The sequence below is a fragment of the Ruditapes philippinarum genome, unplaced genomic scaffold, assembly GCF_026571515.1.
Source record: "Ruditapes philippinarum isolate M1 unplaced genomic scaffold, ASM2657151v2 ctg4437_1_1_1_1, whole genome shotgun sequence".
In the NCBI taxonomy this organism is placed as follows: Eukaryota; Metazoa; Mollusca; class Bivalvia; order Venerida; family Veneridae; genus Ruditapes; species Ruditapes philippinarum.
In genome coordinates, this window is record NW_026861652.1 from 113,119 (window position 1) to 137,900 (window position 24,782).

General features: G+C 32.8%; 1 protein-coding gene across 1 annotated transcript in view; it reads left to right on the forward strand.

Moving 5' to 3' along the window:
- The window catches only part of LOC132716423 (anillin-like), a 51,405-nt gene that overhangs the window by 13,052 nt on the left and 13,571 nt on the right, over positions 1-24,782 (forward strand). Inside the window, exons 7-13 of the mRNA XM_060699695.1 lie at positions 6,438-6,700; positions 7,276-7,520; positions 17,501-17,633; positions 18,335-18,557; positions 22,052-22,875; positions 23,202-23,371; positions 23,708-23,771. Coding sequence (XP_060555678.1) covers positions 6,438-6,700; positions 7,276-7,520; positions 17,501-17,633; positions 18,335-18,557; positions 22,052-22,875; positions 23,202-23,371; positions 23,708-23,771 — 1,922 coding nt within the window. The remainder of the gene's footprint in view (positions 1-6,437; positions 6,701-7,275; positions 7,521-17,500; positions 17,634-18,334; positions 18,558-22,051; positions 22,876-23,201; positions 23,372-23,707; positions 23,772-24,782) is intronic.

Consider the following 24,782-nt stretch of genomic DNA (forward strand, 5'->3'; position numbering starts at 1 on the left):
TTCCATTGAACTTCATACTTATATCCTTAGGGTCATAATTATAGGACAGTGACCAAGACCTATAACTCTTGTATTGAAATAATTGACCATTCTCCTCTGTGTTGCATGGCTGTTGTAATATTTTTCATAGAGTAATTCCCCTTTACTAACTAAAAAAAATCCTTCATTTCTTTATGCAACCACTTAGATTTGAAACTGAACACATATCTTCAGGATAGAACACTGACCCATAACTAGAGTCTTGAATTTCACTGAACTATTCCCATTTGTAATTACGAAAATTTCCAACATGGCTAATTTTGTACCATCAAGTATAGTCTAGCATACTGTGTGTCCAGCATCTATTGTTTCCTTTAATGCAGATCTGTAAATATATTTGATATATGAGCCGCACCATGACAAAACCAACATAATGGGTTTGCGACCAGCATGAATCCAGACCAGCCTGCGCATCCGCGCAGTCTAATCAGGATCCATGCTGTTCGCTTACAAACCCTATAATAAGTAGAGAAACTGGTAGCGAATAGCATGGATCCTGATCAGAATGCACAGATGCGCAAGCTTGTCTGTAATCATGCTGGTTGCAAACCCATTATGTTGGTTTTGTCATGGCGCGGCTCATATTATTATTATAAGAGATTAACTAGGATTGCATAAATTGTAACATCACATGAAGACTTACAAAAACTATTTTAAAAAGTCAAAGGAGTGTGTAAAAGTAAGTTTGTTTAACACTTTATAAAATTCCTGTGACAAGTAACTTTACTTTATTTCCCCTTGTAGTGGGAATTTCACAGATATTTTCCATAATTGAATTTTGTTTTCATTCCTTTGTGACAGTTCTAGTGGGCTGTTCTTTTTCTTTCTTTTTTTAATCTATAAATTTATTTGACTTCATAATAAATTTACCTTTTATCTTTTCAAATTTATGCACAAATAACTTGTTATCAATAGGTTTATTTATGCAACTTTGTCAGAAAAAAAAATCTACAAAACTTACTGTATGTAAGATTCTTTGCAAGAATTCAACACTTCATTTGCCTGTGTGTTTCCTTCACATTGAATGCACTGAAAGAAAATGGAAACACATGAGTGATTCAGGTGGAAGTCTTTTTATCCAACAATATAAAAGTTCAGAATGATAAAGTTGAGATTTATATAATATCAGTGTATTTAAACATCGGCATCCTTGGCCCAGTGGTTAAGACTGTTGACTTTAAGCCACTTGCCTTTCACCGCTGTGAGTTTGAATCCCACCAGGGACTTTGAATTCTTTTATGTGAGGAAGATTTGTCTAAGTCCAGTAGGCTTATGGGATGTGGTGGTTTTCTAGCCAGGTGCTGGATAGTGCTTGGAATAATGCACATATTGGCACCTGACTCTGTGTTCACTTGGATGATATCTTGATTTTATTTTCATAATTTTATAAAACTTATATTGGTCATTCTTTGCTAGAATTAAATGGTACATAAACAAAATGTAAAAAAAAATGCTGATTTGCAAAAAAACAACACTATTTTGGGATAACATTGAAGTATTACAAAAGAAATACAAAAATAATTGCATCAAAATAAAGATCAATTTTATGATCAGGATCAATATTTGGATCAGTCCTTGAATACCCATATCTTGCAAAAATAACAATATAATTTTTTTCTCTAAAATTTCATAAACATGCTGTTTTAAGTCCAGTTTTATCAAATTAATATTAAATATTAAATTTATGTGGGTAATCAATGGAGAATATTCAAGATTTTTGAATTTAATCCTGATCCTTAAATTTTATAGTGAACATGGGCTCCACCAGTTAAGATGGAAAGTTGCCATATTACCATTACAGTATCAATGGGACTAAAAGTAAAACAAACTACTTTACTTTAAAAATAAACCCAAACAAATCTATGTTTTTAAGTAAGTACAACTTTCTAGTATAGCTCCCATGCAGGACAAAAAAACAATAAAATACAGTCAACATAATTATAACAACATAATACACAAAACAAAGATCAGCTGGAAAATCAGACAGAAATTATGATTTTTTATGGCTAGGAGCCCATTTTTAGTCCCCTACCGGTTTACCGGAGGGGACTTTAGGTTTACCCTCCGTCCGTCAGTCCGTCCGTCTGTCCGTCCCTCAGTCCGTCCGTCCACAAAACTGGATCCCGCGATAACGCAAAAAGTACTGAAAATATTTTAATGAAACTTGATATATGGATAGATGGCAGTATGGAGATTATGCACGTCTTTTTCTTTTCTTCCTATGTTGAAAATTCTGGTTGCTATGGCAACAAATAGACTGAAAATATGGCAAATTTTACACATAACCTGGATCCAGTGATAACACAAAAAGTACTGAAAACATGTTTATGAAACTTGACATATGGGTAGATGGCAGTATGGAAATTATGCACTTCCTTTTTTATCTTCCTATGTTGAAAATTCTGGTTGCTATGGCAACAAATAGACTGAATTTCAAGATTTCTGATTCTAGTTTTTAAGTTTTTTCACTATAAGTTCTTTATTTCTTAAGGTATTTTCTTCAAACTTTAAATATAAGTTGCTTGTCATCAACCACATCATATGTGACAAGGTTTACAACTCTAGCACAAAATTTATCAGAATTACCTCCCTTGAACTTAAAATTTTCATGAAAAAAACATTGTTTTTTTTAATAACTTCTTTTTCTGAATGTATCTACTTCAAACTTCATATAAATGTTTCTTATTGTCACTCAACATTTGTGAGTGTTCAATACTCTAGCAAGACTATTTCCAGAATTATGCCCCTTTTGAACTTTTTTTGAGAAATTGGTAATTTTTACTCCAACTTCTTCAATCATGATAGGATTTTAAAAATGTTATATTTTGATAACAGGGATGTTTAAAAAATAACTTTAGAGTGTCCTTCAGTCCGTCTGTCTGTACATAAAAACTGTTTCCTGTGATCACTTTTAAAGAACTTTTTCAACAAATTTACTTAAAATAGGAACCTAAGTGAATGGCCAATGGCCCTTCAGAATGTTGCTTGGGCTCTTACCGGTAGGGGACTTATGGATTGCTTGCAATACTATGATAATTGCTTGTTTTTATTGTTATTATTTTATCATTGAATTTGAACATGTAACATTAATTTTGCATGTAATATCTATTTATACATTTGCTTGTTATTTTCTGTGCTTTATTATAAACACTTACCCGAATCATAAATGTACAAATTATTTCAAGGTTTGTTTCAAGATTTTCTTGTCTGTTGGTAACCATTTTTTTTTTCAAAGCCGTATCCATTCATGTGTCAAAAATATAGAATTTTATAGATCAAACACAAATGTTGCACAAAATGCATGGATCCAGACCAGCCTGCTCATCCGCACAGTCTGATCAGGATCCATGCTGTTTGCTTACCATGAACCCTATTACAAGTAGAGAAACTGATGGCAAACAGCATGGATCCTGATCAAGCTGCACGGATGCGCAGGCTGGTCTGGATCCATGCTGGTTGCAAACCCATTATGTTGGTTTTGTCGTGACTTAGCTCATATATTATGTTAAAGTTTGTAATGTGCCATTGTATTATTTCTTGGAAAAAAAATTACATGTGGTTTGATAATTGTAGAATGGAAAACAGGCTTTTTCCTAGCCATTTTGGGAAAAAAATATGTTCCCCTTTATGGGAAATTTTGTGATTTAAAATTGCTTAATTGTGAAAAATATAAATGTTTGTACCTTTCGAAGATTGGAAGAAAATAATCACTTAGATATATACTTGATTCCTCATAAAATTGTAGGTCAAAATTGTAATTTTTTCAACAGAAGTAAAACTAAAAAAATAACATTATTTTTTTTACAAGTCCATCTTGTTTTTAAAAGTTTGCTAAAGTATAGTTTTAATAAAATTAGAATAAAAACTAGTCTATATTTATTTTTTTTACAGAAAAGTAAGTAAAATTATATTTTTATATTGTTGGAAAAAAAGACTTAGACAAACAGCTTACCTGTGGTTTTATTTCTACAGAAAAAGTAAATGTGTCCAATTTAAATTAAATCTCTGTCCATCTTTGAATGATAACCATCTGTGTATGCTGATGATTCTATCCCATGATTTTTGTGAGTAAAAATGACACAATTTCTTTCTTTTATGCCACAGATTCTTTCAAAGAATTGAATATCTTTCACTGTGAAAACTTTGTTACTAGCTCCCATTCTTATTCTGGACTTCATTGTCTTTTCAACAGTTTAGTTTTATATATCACTAAAAAATTCTTTTATGAATACACAAGTTGATTTGTTGCAATGTAGCTAAATTTATTTTGCTGTTTTGTGATTGGCTGTTTCTGATCACACTATTGTTATGACGCTGTATCTATTTATATCTGTGTCCGTCTGCTGTATACAACTGAAAAATTAAAGAAGCAGAATTTTAAATCCGTATATTTGTATATTATTGTCCGTCTGCTAAATATGACTTGCAGATTAATAAAATCAAAGCTAAAACCACGCACATACATATTTATTTCCTTATATCTTATCTGATATGATTTTCTTGATCTTTTAAGTAACCAATCCCTTATATGACAAATTAGAAGAGTTTAAACTTAATTGTGTGTGCAATCAAAGTCCAATGAACAATTTTTCACTTATTTTTTATATCAGTATCAGTTTATATTTTGTGTTTATCTTAAAAAATTGACACATTAGTTTATTAAAATACATAATAAAGTTTTACCATGATTTCCGTAGCAATTGTGTTGAAATTCAATCATTTCCTGTAATGATATATATTAGCAAAAATGTTTAAATAATTATTCATTTATAAATGGAAACTGCACACATGTATACATTTTCCTGTTTGCGTTTTTTTTCCATTCTGTTTCCTTCCTGTTTTTAAATTATCTTCCTTATTTTTGTGCAGTGAATAATATTGATTGTGCATTTCCTTTCCATTATTGTTCCTACAATATAAGTTCACGTAGATATTTTCGGATTTAAATATAAAAATGAAATCTTTATAAATGTTAAATGTCATTCCTTACTAGTTGATATTTTGTATTGGATTTCTTACCGTATATATGTTAAATGTGAACTTTCATAATCGCATTGGCACTCCCCAGATTTTTGATGGATCTAACCACAAAGAGGTGAAAAAAGGTTGCATTTCCTGTCTTCATGATTTTAACAAGAAATTGCACGATTTACGATCTTGCGTCATCATTAAAATGATTTAAAAAAAATTCCCCAGTTTGTACATGTCTGATGGTGTTGAAAATTAGTCTTGCAGACTTACACTGAGATTTATAATGTTGTTGTTGTGAAAAATTTATACCTCCAATACAACAAAATGACCAATTGATGCAGAAAAAAGGGGGGAGGGAGTTTTAAATCTACCAGCCTTATTTCCGTTCTCAAAGGAGATATTTGTCATGCAAAGCAATATCCGGTATCAAATATCTAATTATCAAGGGATTGTGTTAAAGGCAGGATATGATCTGCTTGATTGACAGACAGTCACTCTATAACTTTATTTTTGCAAAATTAAATTATTATTTTCGTATCAAATTGAATACGGTTTTAAAATTCATATATTAAACTATTTAGAGTTTACTCACAATGCTCTATTAAAAAAAAAAAAAAAAAAAAAAAACCTAAAAGACACACACACAGAAAAGAAAACTTTAAAAAAAAAATAATAATAAAAAAAAAAACAAACAACCAAAGCACATTTAAGCATAATAAAAACACTGATCAGTGGAGTTAATTTAATACCACTTTACTTGCTGAAACTGAGAGTGACTTGTAGCCCTTCCCGACAGTATAGAGCCAGTCAAGCATGCACAATTTTTTAGTCTTAGCAGGCACTATACTGTTTGTTATATAATTTTTGTACTTTGATACTAAATTCCCTTAAACATAGAATGGACTGTTCCAATTTCAAAGCTGGGCATATCCATTTCATTAATACAGTCTAGGTTAAGAGTTAACAAGTCAATTACAATGTAACCTTCACTATAAGGAGTATTGTTACTGGCTCACCGACAATTTAAGATATTATAGAAAAATAAATAAGGATGAGTCACAAAAATTAAATGATTTTCATTTCATTGAACAATTCCATAAATTTTTGTGGTTTGAAATAGATACCTAATTACTGCCATTGTAACTGTGTTTGTTTGTTGTTGTTGTTTTTTTTTGGGGGGGAGGGGTCTTTATTAGTGGTTGATATTGGGATTAATCTGTTTATATGGGTATGATGTGGAACAGAGGTCATCATGATTGTTTATGCCACATGTATTGTTGTAATTTGTCATTCAAAGGTTGGAAATGCTATGTTTTGTATTTACAGTAATTTCTAGTTACTTCATTTCATTGTTCCAATTTGTATTGATTATTAATATTAGTATTTTTAATGAAATCAGTCTTGAATTTGTGATTTGAACATTTCAGGCTGGGAACAGAGGGTTTCACAGACACCAAAATCCAACAATGCGTCTGCTAATCGTATCACAGCCACGCCCAAGCAGACATTCACACCAGCCCAGGCTACAACATGTAACCAGGATGACCCTGCTGGGAAGCCTGTATCAGATATCAGGGCTAGCTGGAAACAGCAGGACGCCAAGAACAATCCACCCAGGGAGTCCGAGCCCACTGCTTACTCGGTTACTGATAGAATGTCTGCATGGGAAACTATGACGTCTGCAAATAAGGTATATAGCGGTATATAGCTAAAGATGATAAGTAACTGTAACCTTGGGGGGGGGGGGTAAAAACTCAAAGAAAATGGTAAAAAAAATGGAAGTGTATTATAATATAATGTAAGGAGCCGAATCTATGCATGTTGTTTTCAAATGAAGATGAGCTCAAAATACTTCAGTTTGATAATAGATGAAATAGATAATATGAATTGGCAGATGATTTCTTAATATAACTTAATTGAGGTTGTTTGTACTTTTGAAATCTGAGTGTTTTTGAGATGTAGTTAGATATCAGTGATTTAGAAGTAGATTTAAATGTCTGTAGTACAGTAACAAGAGTTGACATTACCATGTCCTCTGCATGCATGAATTACATTAAAGAAATACATTATTTATTGTAATGTATATGAGTGTGAAAATCTGGCAGATTTTATCTATTTCTGCTTCTATTTACTTGTATTAATATTTTTAAATTTACATATTTTTAAAAATTTGACAATTTTTGTTTCCCCTGAAATTTAAATTTTTAGCAAATTTAAAGGCTTTTCCATTTTAAATATTGAACATGCGACACTTTTTTGTAACAGGTCAGTTATATCAAAAAAGTGGATCCAGGCTCGCCGAGTCATTCACCAACACGACCTGCCGGTAGCATGAAACCTACTGGCACCCCAAATAAAGGCGCCACGTGGAAGCCTTCAGGTACCCCTAACAAGGGTTTAACTCCTCAGAAAAGTTTCAAAGACAGTATAGAGGAGAAGGCTGCACAGATGGGCAGAAAACCATCGGGTAGTGAGGGATTGCCACCTCGACCTCCTGCTGGTAATACAAGGTAAAAAAGATTTCAGTTTGTTACAGTTGGTCATCTTAATGCTCTGTTTGGCTGATGCATGTTTTACTGTTACGCTATCTTATGCAAGTTCTATTGTTTACAAGGCAATCGTACTGTTCTACTGTTAGGCTGTCTTTCAGCTGCACACCTCCAGATGAGTCAAAATATTTCAATAATATCAAATTTGAGAAATATGTACTACGATTTTAGGAAAAGTAAAATGATTATAAATATTCAAGTAATATTTTCCATGTTTTGTGCGGTTAATGACTGATTTTTAGCTCACCTGTCACTTAGTGACAGGGTGAGCTTTTGTGATCGTCCACCGTCCGTCCATCCGTCGTCCGTAAACTTTTACTTTAAATGACATCTCCTCATAAAGCACTGTGCCAATTTTATCCAAACTTCACAGGAATGTTCCTTTGGTGGTCACCTTTAAAAATTGTTCAAAGAATTTAATTCCATGCAGAACTCTGGTTGCCAAGGCAACCAAAAGAAAAAACTTTAAATATCATCTTCTAAAAAACCAAAAGAGCTAGAGCTTAGATATTTGGCATGAAACATCTTCTAGTGAGTGTCTACCAAGTTTGTTCAAATAAAAGCCCTGGGGTCAAAATTGGCCCCGCCCCAGGGGGTCATTGATTTTCCCTATATGTATATAGTAAAAACTTTAAAAATCTTCTTTTAAAGAACCTAAAGAGCTAGAGCTAAGATATTTAGCATGAAACATCTTCTAATGGGTGTCTACCAAGTTTGTTCAAATAAAAGCCCTTGGGTTAAAATTGGCCCCGCCCGAGGGGGTCATTGATTTTCCCTATATGCATATAGTAAAAACTTAAAAATCTTCTTTTAAAGAACCTAAAGAGCTAGAGCTAAGATATTAAGCATGAAACATGTTCTAATGGATGTCTACCAAGTTTGTTAAAATAAGAGCCCTTGGGTCAAAATTGGCCCCGCCCCAGGGGGTCATTGATTTTCCCTATATGAATATAGTAAAAACTTAAAAATCTTCTTTTAAAGAACCCAAAGAGCTAGAGCTAAGATATTTAGCATGAAACTTGTTCTAAAGGATGTCTACCAAGTTTGTTCAAATAAGAGCCCTGGGGTCAAAATTGGCCCCGCCCCGGAGGACATTGATTTTCCTTATATGTGTATAGCAAAACTTAAAAATCTTCTTGGAAATAACCCGAATAGCTAGAGATTAGGGGCCGTATTCATAAAGAATCTTAAGTTTTAAGGGAAGAAAATCCTTAAGTCCAATAATTTCCCTAAGGTAAAAATTTCCTTAAATATTTCCCTTAAATATCACCTTAGGCGTTTTCTTAGGTAAGAAAAATCTTAAGGGAAAAAAATCCTTAAGTCAAAAATTTCGTTTAAATTTCATCGGTCTTTCCGTGTTAACCGACTGCCAGAGAAAATCCAAGATGGCGGACACTGACTTTGGAAATCGACACAGAGAATTGAAATGTCGCGTGAAATGGATTTATTAGCGGATATGTTACGGATTATACAACGGTATTTCAGGAAAATGGAGGTTCAACACTAGTGACATGGTTTGGGGCATATGTTCGAGGATCTTATGCTTCAAAAACATGTCGTTTTTGTTGACTTCACATGTTCAACGATAATTTTTTCGGAATTTCCCTCGGCTAAAAATAGAACTGTCAAATTTGACAGTGCTCAGACGGTATCATAGAAGGAATCATGAAATGGCACAGAATTTCAGCGAACAGGATTGCGTTCTGCTGGCCCATTTATTAGGAGAAACTGTAGAGGGCTATGGTAGCAGATACAGAGTTCTGAATCACAAATTTAATGACAGTAAGGATTATTTTTGTAGATGTAATTATCAATAATATATCAACTGGATAAAATCTCTAAAAATCCTGTTGTTTTTTTCCAAGTCTTGGTTCTGCTTAATAAAATATAAGTTGTATCAAGTAATTCAGTCTGTCAGTTAAGGCTCCCACGTTTACAAGTTTTTGTATCTGAGTATGTTGACACTTAATTTGAGTCCTGTTGAGGAGGGTATAAAAATTACCTAAATTTTTCATACTACCATGTGTCTGGACAGATATTACATGGCGTTGATTTAATCCAGATAAAACCTATGGTGTTATAATTTTTTATTTTTAACATGATATACAAAATTTCAGAAGCAAATGCTGAATTTTTGGATATTTTATTCAAAATTTATTGTTTACAATACACTGCAAATGATTATACATGTAGCTAGTATTAGTATAAGAGGTCAAGTAATGCACTATTCCATATTTTCAAAGGCGATATTCTTTGAATGGACATTTAAGTATTACCATTTATATTAGTTGAAATAAATTTAATTGCAAAATTATAGAAGAAACATGCATTTATTGTTGATAAAAAGGCGGCTGACTGATTGACAACCACTAAACAAAGAGGAAAACTGAATAGGGCACTTTTGGGGCCATCTGGGTTTGATGGTTGTCCGGTTTTGATAGTCCCTGACTGTTACTCTCAATATGCAATACATGCATTAACACTTTTCATTATGTTCAATGTAAAAAATCTATTTATAAAAAGTCTGTATGTAATTCAATAATAGTGTAACACTAATTCTCAAAAGATAATACCATTTTTTTTGTTCGATCTTTTTACAAACTTCACCATTGGAATCAACAAATATTTAGGTTTCTCGTTGAAAGTTTCAATACAAATTACAATTATTTTTTAAGCTTTTATTCTTAAAGTTTAAATTGTGATCACCTGGCACCCGAAGTTACCCTGCAATTTATATAAAAGATAAAATGAGTTGCAAAATTACTCCAAAGAACACCAACCAAAAACAAACAATAAAGTATTTTCTTTTGAAAATGTCATTGATGTGTTAATAACACTCATTTTCAGTATTGAAAATATTACTTTTCACAAATAGCAGAAAAATAGAAGGGTTGAAACTTTGAAAGCAAATAAAAAGTAAAAACATTTCTTAAATACAACAATATGACAAAAAGTGATACACTTATCCCATATATGAGCCGTGTCATGACAAAACCATCATAATGTGTTTGCGACCAGCATGGATCCAGACCAGCCTGTGCATCCGCGCAGTCTCATCAGGATCAATGCTGTTTGCTTACAGACCCTAAAACAAGTAAAGAAACTGATAGCGAACAGCATGGATCCTGATCAGACTGTGCGGATGCGCAGGCTTGTCTGGATCCATGCTGGTCGCAAACCATTATGTTTTTTTGTCGTGACACGGCTCATATGTATTTGAACTTATATAGATATAACACTTATTCATATGTCACAGGAATAACAAGTGTTACAAACAAAAAAATTTGGTCAGCAATAGAGGACTGTAACTCAAATGCTACAACATGTGTTTGTAGTAACCAGGATCTGTAAAAAAAAATGGGAGAATCTCACTGTCAAACACAGGGCTATCTATTATTATTATTATGGCTACATGCCTGTATGTCTGTATGTATGGTTTACAATTATGACCAAATCATTCAATTCAGAAAATTGCATATATTTCACAAAATGTGTAATGTTTTCATGTCTCGGTTAACCTTACTAAATTCTGTATTTAAGTATTACATTTACTAATACTATCAATATTACATAAATTCTGTCAATCAATTTACTGTATTAGTTCTATTTATAGATTTTAAATATAAGAAGCCTAATTTATCTTACATACTGATAAACTTTATATAACAAAGCAGTTTATGATAAATTGGCTGAAATAATTTGGAGTATTCAAATAGTAGCTAAAATAAAAAAAATGTTTTATGTCTTAATTGAAGTTATTTCTTCATAATTTCAGTTTCTGTGACCCAGAACTTCTTGAGCTAAAGAAGAAGAAACTTAGAATACAAATTAAATACTATGAATCACTTCTTAACAAAGAAAAATAGTGCATTCTACATGTAAAGCACTGTATATATCCCCTTATTAGATATTTGAAATTTATAAGGTTAAACAATAAACTTAGAATATTAAAAACACTTCCTGAATTTACAAGATAGTAATCTTGTCAAAAATCTAGGTCTGATTTAAGTTAATAAGAAGTATTCTCATATAAAAAGGAATTCAACTTCTGCATAGGTTTGCACTGAGAAACACTATTTGTATCTTGATAATATTTTTTTTTAAATCTTACCCAGTCAATTTTCAAGGTTGATATTATAATTTATACAGATGCTCGGGTGGCATAAAAAAGATGTAAGGGCAATGATAGATATTCATTAAGAACTCAAAACTATTTAAATGCAATTTTTTAATACAGTTTCATTACTTTCTGTTCAATTTATAAATATAAAAGACAGTGGAAAATAGTTAAAATGATTTTTGTTAAAAAGCCACTTCCAAGTGTGTAATAAACATCAGAGTCAATTTGTACTAAATTATCAATCAAGCTACTGTTATGACATGATGTCCTGTTGACAGTCAAAGATTTCTGTCAACAAAATCTTTTCCCACAGAAACAGATTTTAACAATGTTCAACTGAAATGATTCTTATGTGACCCTCTACAAATTTACATAAGATTTTTAAGAAGGGCACAAGTACTAAAATGGATTTATTCTAAAATTGATAGTCTTGTTTTAATAGATTTCAAGCCTGCAAGCTCTTAAACACAATTATTATACGGCCACCACTAAGTGGAGCATTATAATTTGGTCATGGTTCGATGATTTTTGTCAGAGTTATGCCCCCTTTTACTTTTAAAAAAAAGGAATTTTTCAGTTCCCATTCATTATCTCCCCAACGGTTGTACATGCCTTGAACTTTTGTATAAAAAAAGTTGTGTAAACATTGAATAGTTTTAAGGGCTTTGAACTTAAAATGAAAAAAAATAATTTGTGCAAACAAATTTGGAACTACATTTAAATATTAGAACATCTGAAATTTTGGCTGCATGGAGGGGCATGATCCATGGCATGACGGCACATTTCTAGTTAATGATGATGTTACCCCAAAAATTTAATGGGGTCATGTATTGAATATGACTGGTCATCTTATGAAATTTTACAGCAAAAGGTTGATCAATACAAAAGTTATTTTAGAGGAAACCATTTTCAGTTTTAAGGTAAAAGTTACCTTGACCTTTGACCCTGTCAACCCATTAATCAACAAGAGCTGTCACAGGAGACAGCGAAGCTCGACTAATAAAATGCTGGACGCAGTAAGGAGGACAAAACTATGAAAGAAAAATCAATTATGTATAATTAAGTATTAAGTTATAGTAAAAATATAACATTTGTTAACATAAATTCCAAGATCAAGGGGAATAATTCTAGAAATAATGTAAATATATTTGAAGTATGAGGTTGATTCCTTAAGAAATAAAGAAGAAACAGTAAGAAATATTATTTTTTGAGGAAAATTCTAAGTTCAAGGGGAGATAAATCTGAAAAGATTGGTGCTAGAGTTATGACCCTTGTCACATACGATGGGGATGATGATAAGGTACATATATTTGAAGTATGAGGTTGATCCCTTTAGAAATAAAGAAGTATAAGTAAAAAATAGTATCTTTTAAGAAAAATTCTAAGTTCAAGGGGAGATAAATCTGAACATATTGGTGCTAGAGTTATGAACCTTGTCACATAAGATGTGGTTGATGATAAGGAACATATATTTGAAGTTTGAAGTTGATACCTAAAGAAATGACAAAGTTATAGTGAAAAATATTTTACTGCACCAAAACTTTAATCTAAAATCTGGACGCCGACGCCGGGGCGAGTAGGACAGCTCTCCATATACTTCGTATAGTCGAGCTAAAAAGCGTTTTCCACTTAATATTAGCAATCATTATATGAAATTTGTTGATCATGGGCCAAATGGAACTTAAGTTATACTTAAACAAATTTGCTAATGGAAGAACAGACAGAAGCTAGGGAGTGTAACATAAAATGCCCAAAATTTCTTCATGCCACATTCAGTACCATTCCTTTGTTAATGAAAAAACAAAGTGTCAGATGTAACCACTAAAAATGTGATGCATTGAAGATAAATATGGAAACAAATCAGAAGCAATTTAGCTAATATCAGGTACAGCAGCATTAATTTGTTGATGTCAGTTGATAAAATCACTGTTTGGGATATGTTATTTCTTAACTATATGAAAGTGCATTACTAAAATGAAATTATAAAATTTAAGAAAACATGCTCAGGCTTACTTTTTTATTATATGAAACATTACTAAATCTTTTATATTGTTACAGACAAATAATTAAATAATCAATGTCGAATATCCAGATAAAGTGTCACTTCATTTATATTGGTGATTTATATAAAATATGTATATTATTGTCAATCTTCACCAAATATATTCAACTTTGACATTATGTATAACATAAGATGTTAGTGATTAGTCATAAACATGATCCATGATTTTATAACTGTTCAAATGAATGTTCTGGTGCATCTTCTTTGTCTTGAAGCAGCCAAATGAATATGGCATTCCTCTGTCAAACCTGAAAATTCAGGAAAATCTAAATCAATTACATGTATAAAGTTTTTATTTTAAATTACTGTTGAAAGTTTCTGGTATTGGCAAGGTTTAAACAAATTATGCCTGAAGCAGCCAACTTCATATGAAACTAAAATTATATGTGAAAAAATAACTTGTTAATTAAACTAGTATTTAATAGTTTTGGTTTATCAAATAGTTGGTCAACTTATATGTCATCTTAATAAGTTAAATGTTAATTTGACAAATATAAAGCAAAGAAGAAATATCTTTACTTAACAATAACTAGGATATGTTATTAGGGGTGCTAACAAAAAGGTTTATAGCTCACATCAGTTAATGCTTGTAAAAATCTTAAATATTTAAGTAGAATAGTTTTACTGTTACACATATACAATACTTTTACTGTTAGTGTTACACATGTACACTTCAATTTATTATTGTTTAATTTTTCTTGCATAATTTGTAAAACAATATAGTCAAATACATGTGTACATGTAAGTTCTATGTATAGTTGTTTATTATGATAGTGTGTATATATGTGATATGTAGGAAAGTACATTTGAGCCGCGTCACGACAAAACCAACATAGTGCGTTTGCGACCAGCATGGATCTAGACCAGCCTGCGCATCTGTGCAGTCTGATCAGGATCCATGCTGTTTGCTTACCAACCCTATTACAAATAGGGAAACTGATAGCGAACAGCATGGATCCTGATCAGACTGCGCGGATGCGCAGGCTGGTCTGGATCCATGTTGGTTGCAAACGCACTATGTTGGTTTTGTCGTGACGCGGCTTATTTCTATTTTCTTCATGAATAAACATATAAAACATTACAAACCAAATTGCTTTTCAATTATACTAACCGGAATTAAACATTTAAGCACTGCAATAGATGAAATATGGGAAGTTTGGCAATACACAATACCTTCCCACCTGAAATGTAAATTTAGGATTTGATAAAAGTATAATGACCAATAAGCAGCACTGAGTTTTTTCTTTTTGGAATTTCTTGTTCATAAATCCTTCAAAAGAAAGTTTATCTGTGGCAAGGTATAAAAAAATTACCACATGCTATATTATTATACTAGTATGCTAGAAATAAATTGAAATGAGTTTTACGACCACCAAATACAGCATCAAATCACTATATTCTTATTATGAATTTTTCAATGCCATAAGTACACAGTTAACTGTTCACGTGATTTTGAAATTGTAAATAAATTATTCATTTAAGATAATGAAACATTAAATTATGGTTAACTGAATTATTGTTACCTGTAAGATACCTATTTAAGCTCTGCTTCCTCTAGAAATTGTTTGGCACATACATGTAGATTTCTACAGACTTCAAATGTTACATTGCTAGGTCTTATGCTGTTGTCCTTTCTGCAGAGATCTAGTTAAATGGGTTCTTCAGTTCATTAGACAAAATTTGTCACAAATGCTTGACACAACTCTGTTACATTGATTCTTAGCATCAACATGTTGAAGAATAGTTCTCTTCAGAAAATATCATTCTGCACAATGCTATGTAAAGTTTAAATTAAGTTCCCTTGTTGAATAGGTGTAACTGAAGTATTGTTAAAATTTACAGTTGTTTTTGACTAGTTAAACAATTTCAAATGTTTGTATAGTGTCACCTCTGATCCGACATATTGCTATACTTTTTGGTTTCAATTGTTACAATCTTTCAATGAATGTCAAATTTCGAAACTAGGGATTTCATTTTGTGGGTCCATCTGGACCTATACTTGTACACTTTAGTCAGTATTAGCCTATCTAATTCCTTATAGTACATGTGGAATGGATTTAATTAGTGGATTATAAGTTTTATATAACAAACTCCAGATATAATCTACACCTCCTTGTCCAAAACCATCAAGTGTCCATTTTCACTGCTTGAAATTCAAATTATTTTACATCTGTTTTTATAATTATAAAGCAACCACTTATCTCCATAGATTCTATATGTCACACTTTATTCATCACATAATTTAACATATAGACTTTCAGTGTTTCCCACCTACATAGAGGTGTACTGGTAAGAAATCCAGGTAATCCTCGCATGTATCAGTGCTATACACTGGGCATGTAAAAGAACCAAGGGGTCTATTCAATAAGAGCTAGGGACTGGTTCCCGGATTCCCTTGTATCTTAAAAGCTGTTTCTTAAATGTATACAATGTATACCTGCCTGTAACACTCGTAAGAGGGGTTGGCAACTTGGCAGTATCCAGAGATAGATAGATAGATATATCCGGATACTGAACATCCGAAAACTGCAACTTTGATATTTGAATATCGTTCACCTTCAGCCACTGGTACATGATAAAATATTTATCGTCTGGTTAAATCTCACATCATCCTTGAAATATTCCTTAATTTATCATCAAACTTAAATGTTTGCTATTCGCGTCTTTACATTTAAATTTAACATTTATTGACGTGAAGATGTCAAGGTAAAATTCATGACTAAAAGTCGGTTTCGTACGTACGGTAAATTCACGGACCCTATATTAACGGGTAAATAAAAAACGGAGCAGTGTACTAGTCATAAAATGATGTGTTTGACAATTCTCCCTACCTTTTAAGAACAATAAAAGGACTTTCAGACACAAATATTGGATAGAGCTAACGCTTGGACGCCATTTTGTTTCCTGTAAATTTTCCCTTAAAAAATTCCTTAAAAGTTAAGGGAGCATAGGAGGTATCTTAAAAGTTAAGGAGAAATTCGACAGAATTTAAGGGAATTTTGACTTAAGATTTTTTATGAATAAGACTTAAGATTTTCCTTAAAACTTAAGGGAAAATTGTATGATTTTAAGGGAAAACTTCAAGTTAAGGGGAAAATTTTCACTTAAGATTCTTTATGAATACGGCCCTAGATATTAAGCATGAAACATCTTATAGTAAGTGTCTACAAAGATTGTTCAAATAAAAGCCCTTGGGTCAAAACTGGCCCTGCCCCAGGAGTGTCATTGTTTTTAAATAATAGTATATGTGTAAAGAAAAAACTTTAAAAAAATTTTTTTTAAAAACCCAACAAGCTAGACCTTAGATGTTTAGCATGAAACATCTTCTAATGGGTGTCTACCAAGTTTATTCAAATAAAAGCCCTGGGGTTTAAACTTGCCCCGCTGCGGGGGGCCTATATACAGGTGAGCGACTTCAGGGCCATCATGGCCCTCTTGTTGAGTATTTACAAGTAAATTTCTACTGCGTTACTAACACAGTAAGGGCTATTTGTGCATAATTTGACCCCTTTGTGGTAATTTACGTGGAATGTGAGTGCCATTGATAATGTGTATATTGCTTCCTTTTGGTTATTTCATTATTATACATTCAATTAAATTTTAAAAATATTCATGAAAATTAGTGTGAATCTGGAGGCGTGCTGCTTTAATATGAGTTCTACTGGTAGGTTATTTTACACTTGTTCTACTGTTAGTGATAAGCTTTCCTAAATTTTCAATTAGCATATGTTTAACACTAAGAAAAACTTTTTTTTTCAGATCACCAGTCAACTCGCCAAGTAAAATGAACCAGTCTCCTATACGAGGTAACCAGTCTAGCCCTACCAAGACTGGTTCCCCAAATAAAGTAGGAAGTGCTACTAAAAGCTTACAGCAGAAGATTCTTGAACAGGTACTCACTTCAAAACTGAAGTGACATTATGTTCTTTTTTATGCTGTCAAGTTTAGCTGAATTGGCAATATATTTAAAAAGATTGACTTTTATAATGGTCATTGACCTGTGATTGATGAAGAAAATTGTTTAGGATAAAATATAACATTTGCCTATAATGTAAGACTGCCTGACTCTTTATCAGTTGAATGTTAACTATTTATTCTTAAGGATAATTATAGAATATGTGAGTCATATGAGTTATTGATTATATACTTGACATAGACTAAAATTGAAAAAAAAAAATGATGGCAAATCTAAATTTATTTTGACTGACTTGTACACTCAACATTTACACTTAGATTGGCGTAGTGTCACTTTAAGCTTATACTTGGTAGCAGGCTTTAATTTTTAAGTATTTAAGGAACATGACCTATGCTCTTTTATTTTGGCAAAAATGGAGATTAATTAAAGCTTTTTTGTAATGATTAGTTGCCATATATTGTTATGTACAAAATCCTGATGAGAGACGACTTTCATAATAAAAAGAATATACCAAATTACATGGTAATGGATAGACATCCATTTGTTGGTAGTTTGTCAGTCTTGAAAATTAATTTGTCAATTTTTGGAAAGAACTGGTAAGTTTATGGATATCTGTTTGCTCACAGACTATGATTGGATATAGTTTAACCATATAACAAGAAACAATATATCTGTAGGTGCAGTATAGTAAAACAGATCAGTTGGCTGATAAGATCCGACAGGAGAGGATGGCCGAGGTGAACGCTCTTAACAACAGGTATCACAACGGTATACTACGAGACGACCGGGAACTTCCCCCACCTACTGTAGAACAGACCTGCCCACCCCCTGCACAGACTGTTTCTCGCCCCGGGAACAAAACTGACAAGAAAACTTCAATCAGGGAGAGAGCTAGGGAAGGTAAGGTTTCAACTGGTGTGAAACTCATTTTATATGCAAGTGTAAAAAAATATCATGTCTTAAATATTTGGCTAAGGTGACTTTACACAGAGGCGTGTTAATATTTGATGATCAAGTTAATTTTAACCTTATGTTAATTTTCATACCTTTGCTTTGTAAAATTATTATCATAATTATGAATGGTTAAGGTCGTTGACTTCAAACCACTTGCCCCTCACCGCTGTGGGTTTGAATCCCGCCAGAGACTTTGGATTCTTTCATGTCAGGGAGCCATCCAGCTAGCTTACAGAACGTTGGTGGTTCTACTTGGGTGCCCGTTAGTACCTGAAAGAATGCACGGAAGGGCACCTGAGGTCTTCAGTAAAGCTGTGTCGGTGTGACGTAAAACCCAATCAAAACTAACAAACAAACATAATTATGAAGAAGATGAAAATGACTGTGTCTTTGATATAGCATAAAAAGGTTACCTGAGAGAAAAGAAGAGAGTGGTGGAGAAAAATCTGATCTTTGGGCACATTGTTGTCTGTCTGTTCAACTGTAGACAACCTTGACTCTCAAATATTATCCTAAAAGCGTGAGCCTTTATATTATCACATACAGACACAGTTAACCTGTTAACGATAGCTTAGTTTTCATTTCATTTGAAATATGACTTTGACTCCCAAGTGACCCTGACCTCAGGGTCCAATGTTAAAAAGAAATGTTCTCAGCTCAAATTCAGGTCTCAGGCATTTGATTGGTCAAGAAACCAGAAAAGAATAAGCACTGACCAATGAAATTCCAGAGATTCGAGACCTAGTTCAGTAATAGGTTTTATAACCTTAAGGCTAGACTTTTAAAATTCAAGAAATGTTATTATAACTTTGTTATTATTTAGACAAGGACATATGTGTTATAAAGACACATGTTGTTTTAATTATTTATATGTTTAACTATAATCAGCATACTTATGCCATATTCATCTATTTTTAGCTTTGTTCATCATATGAGCCGCGTCACGACAAAACCAACATAATGGGTTTGCGACCAGCATGGATCCAGACCAGCCTGCAGTCGCGCAGTCTGATCAGGATCCATGCGCAGTCTGATCAGGATCCATACTGTTCGCTTACAAACCCTATTACAAGTAGAGAAACTAATAGCGAACAGCATGGATCCTGATCAGACTGCGCGGATGCAAAGGGTGGTCTGGATCCATGCTGGTCACAAACCCATTATGTTGGTTTTGTCGTGACACGGCTCATATTTCTTCTCATGAATCATTACAATCACCTGCTAACAGTCAGTTTTTGATAAACTGTAAAAAGTTTGATCATCAAAGTTTTTACTAATCTTAACTTGTTCTGGAAAATGTATCTGTATATTATGCCCATATATACATGTAAGTATTACATTTCAGATTAAACATGATACATATTTATACATTACTTTAAAGTAAATTCAAGCTGTGTTCAGCAATTCAAATATGATTTCTGATGATGAAATGTGATACTTGAAAGATGGGCATAATATACTTTAAAGCAGCATGCCGTCCAGATGAGCGAAAATATTTCTTAAAAGCAGTAAGGGCAATTTTTGCATATTTTGACATCTTTTTCGTAATTTATGTGGGTTGCAAGTGCCATTGATAATGTATAAATATTACTTGCTTTTGTTTATGTTACAACATTATACTTTTAATTACATTTTCATAATTTTCATGAAAATAAGCATTAATCTGGAGGCGTGCTGCTTTAAATTTACAAGACAGTTTATATTGGTGGTTGGTTGAAAGTTTATGAAATCTGAAATTACACAACCAGTCTTAATTCTGTGTTTGTTAGGCCAATGAGACAGCCTTTTGATTGTTTGGGTTGCTCAAGGGGGTAGGGGGGAGGGAGGAGGGGGTCATGACTGGTCTGGTAATTTCTGTTTTACAATCTTGCATTGTTTATTGCTCAGCATTTTTTCCCTGATATTATAAATATAGAAAAATTGATCATAGTTGTAAAAGTACAAATCAGGCTAAAAAGCTAGCTTTTCATGCAATATTGTCAATACATTTATTTATTTGCAAGTCATTTAGTATGACTGTAGTTTACTTAATATTTTATCTTATGTATTGCAGTGCTTACTTAGGTTTTATTAAGATTGTATTGAGAATATTTGCTTGATGTTTGCAAGAAAATAATAATACCCAGTACCCATGTTATACTGTATTGAATCGATTTGAAAGTATTTTTTCCTGTATTCTAGCATTTGAATTTTGTTAAAGCAGCTTGCCTGCAGATTCATGCCAAATTTCGTGAAAAGTTTGAAAATAAATTTAAAAGTAAAATATTATGAAGTGAATGAAGATATTAATTTACACATTGCAAACAGTGCTTGCTATCCATGTAAATTACGATGGAAAATGGTCAAAATAGGCAAAAAAAAATGACCCTAGAAATTTGGTGATAAATACTGCAAAATAAGTCATTAATCACATATAGTTTGATTTCCTTGAAATGGAAGCAGGGCTTTTCTTGCCAAAATTAGGAAGGGGCCTGGGCCTGGTCATTTAGTGTAAAAATAGCACGGTAAATAGGACAATTGTGAAAAAGTAATTTTTGAACATATTAAAGGGAAGATTGCTTAAATAATTATATTTTAACTCACTGATTCAAATTGGTCAAAACTGAGTTTCTACACATTTATCCATATCCTATTGGATTTATAAAGTCAAACAAAAACAATCTAGTATCTATTATCTAAAATTGAAGTATGATATTTTGCGAAATCTGCAAGGAATTGTGAATTTTTTCCCTCTGTTTTGTGAAAATAAGTGAAAGGGGCCTTTTATAGGTCCCAATTATAGAAGGTAAAAAAGTCCTGGGTGGCATGCATTTGTTTTACAGAAAAACTAAATAACTAAGTAATGATTCAGGTTGCAGGTCTTTTGCAACCATTAAAGAAAATGGAAAACTTTGAAACTATATAGATGTAAATTTTTGGACAGTTTAAAAGCTAGAAACAGACAATCTATGTTGCCATGTTAATAAATTTTTGATGGCTAGATTTCAAATAAGTTTCTAACAATATTGCATAGCTAGAAATTTATAATTATTACAGCATCATAGCTAGAAATGATAAATTTACATATGTAGAGCTAGAAAATGAGCAGTTTAACAATATTGAAGCTAAACAATAATGTATTATACAACACTGAAGCTTGGAAATGGTTTAATATAACAATATTAAAGCTAGAAAATAACAAATGTTTTACAACACTAAAGCTAGAAATGGATTCTTATTACAACAATGTAGCTAGAAAAGGATAAAATATGTTTTCTTAATAGCATCTTTTGCTAGTATAAAAGCTAGAAATAGGGGCAAAGGTTGTACATTTTTAGTCAGTTGACATATTTTATATACATCATGTTTCTCGCATCTTTGCTTGCATGCATTTGCACATATTCTTGCTTCTATAGCACTGCACGGTCTAACCTCACCATCATTATCTCATCTTTTGCCAGATTTTAACAAAAAGCTACAAGCCATGGGATTTGAACTTTCAGATGAAGGCGAGGCTTCGTATAATTTCAAAAATGGCCATGGTCAGGCAGTAGCCAGTGACAAGCAAGCAGCATCGGCCACCAAGAAGCCGAGTATTTATAGACTTGTATCAAAGAAATGTAAGGAACCAGAGAGACCTGTGATTAAACAGAATTCAACGTCCTCTCTCAAGAAGGTTCAGTTTCGGGAACATAACACAAGTACTGAGAGCGACAGTAGTACGGACAGACATGAGGATCAGTGCACAGAGACTGAGGGCGACACAATGGACGATACCGACGATTTTGATCCACCCTCTGAAGAAATTCAGTCCGAGACCCAGGAATCATTTGATGACTCTTATAACAGTGGATCTGAGTCGAGTATTCCAGAATCTTACAGAAGTCCTACAAAAAGAATGACCCCACAGCAGCAACAACAGCCTCGTGCTGCAAGGTCTCGTGAACAGTTAACAGAAGATGAAGATATTAGTATGAGCGCGTTTGTTCCTGCGTCTGTACGTAGAGAGAGCATGCTGCCACCGAGACATGATGATACATCGAGTATAACCAGTGAGGACAGTATGGAATATGTTGATACTGACCAAAGTAACAGAAACCGAGAGAGGTACCCCTCACAGGAGAGCAGTGAAGCAGAACAGACGTACAAAAAGCAGCGTATAGACAGTGGAGATGACAGCGAAGATGAGGAATGCGACCGTGCTGAGATGGATGACCTTCTAGACGAGGCTATGGACGATATCTCTGAAGTTGAAATGAGGAAGAAAGATCCTCAACCATTGCCGGTAAATATTCATAATTAACTAATTGAGTTTATATCATTAAATTATGAACCTTCATTTTCCGATTTTACTGATTGTACTATTAAGGATAATTTTGAAAGTAAAGAAAATATGACTTTATACTTGTGAAATATTTTTGAAAGTCCGTAAGCAGTAATCAAAGTTTTTCAGTTTGTTGTTGTGGTCCAAAAAAAGTTTCTGATACATTATTAGATTCAAAATAACATAAAAAATGATGTGTTGTCATATAAATGAATAAAATTACAAGTCTTTATTACTGTGGTAAATCTGTTCTAGTAAGATTGAATTTCCTTTTGAAATAAATTCAGCGTAAGCGAAGAAGTTACATGCAGGCCACAATGGATGGCAACGTAAACTCTGCAGAAACGGTTCAGATGCGACCAAAGACGATGCCGCCTCAACACACTGATAACGAGGTACAATACAGAGCCAAGAGCGACGGACTGGCGTACAGTGTTTCCATGTACAGGAGTAACAGGTGAGTAATCTATATTGATTGTGTGATTTCATGAGCACAGTTGTTTATGGTGGTTCTGGATTGATCTAGTTAATACAGTTTCTGCTTTCTTATTTAGCTAGTTTCATTATTTAACATCATCTCATCATCTTTTGTCATATTTAATTAAATCATCGATGAATAATCATATGTACATTAACCATATTGTTTCATGCATATTTAATCATCCCATCATCTGTGTCATATATTTAAATCATGGATGAATAATCATATGAACATTACCATATTAATTGTTTCATGCATATTCATATATGATATTTAAATGTAATCAGTATAATGGCTTTGAAATGTATCTAGATGTTATATGGAACACAGCATAATTATGCAGTTTTTCCCATGTAATTCTGGGGTACAAAGTTTGGTAAATTATTGTTTTAGTTTCACTGATAGCTTTTCACAACAGTGATCAAGACGTTGTGCACATTATCAATTTAATTTACCACGTTTTAACTGTAAAAGTTTGTTTTATACCCAATCATTAAATGGGAAAAGCCCAAATTTGCAGAGTTCCAAGTTATCTATTTTGACATAGTGTCCTTTTTTCACCCTTTTCAGAACTGGGTCAGGTCTTCCTGATCAGAACTTTTTTGGCATGAAATCTTCTTTATGAGGGAACAAATACAAAAAAATTCAATATTTATTATCAACGTTTTAGGGAATAAGGAAATATTTTTTTATTGATTTGGAAATTGTGCCTTTACTAGACCCATTTTTAGAAGAGGAAAAAATGTATATAGAAGTAGAAGACCTTTTTTCACTCTCTATAGCCTAGCACTGAGTCTTGCTTCAACACATTTTAAATCATTGTCTGTTATACTTTTTCAATCTACAAAGTATTACAATTGCATGAACCATTCTTAGAAGAATTCTTCATCTATTACACCCTTAGCCTGTTGCTACCCATACAACCAGTGCAGACCCAAGATTAGCTTGGTGCACCATTCAGTCAGTACTTATTTTGGAAATTTTCCTTACTATGATGAATGGTTTTGTTCAGATTAATTATACATGATGGACATGTCCATTTTAGATATTAATTATGGTTAAGGGTTAAGCTGTCGAAAATATTTTAAGTATTTATACATTGTATGCAAATCTCAAAAGGATATGAGCCGCGTCATGACAAAACCAACATAGTGCATCTGCGACCAGCATGGATCCAGACCAGCCTGCACATCGGCGCAGTCTGACCAGGATCCATGCTGTTCGCTATTAGTTTCTTTACTTGTTATAGAGTTGGTAAGCGAACAGCATGGATCCTGATCAGACTGCGTGGATGCGCAGGCTGGTCTGGATCCATGCTGGTCGAAACCCATTATGTTGGTTTTGTCATGGCGCGGCTCATATATAAATTTCATATAGGACAGGAGCA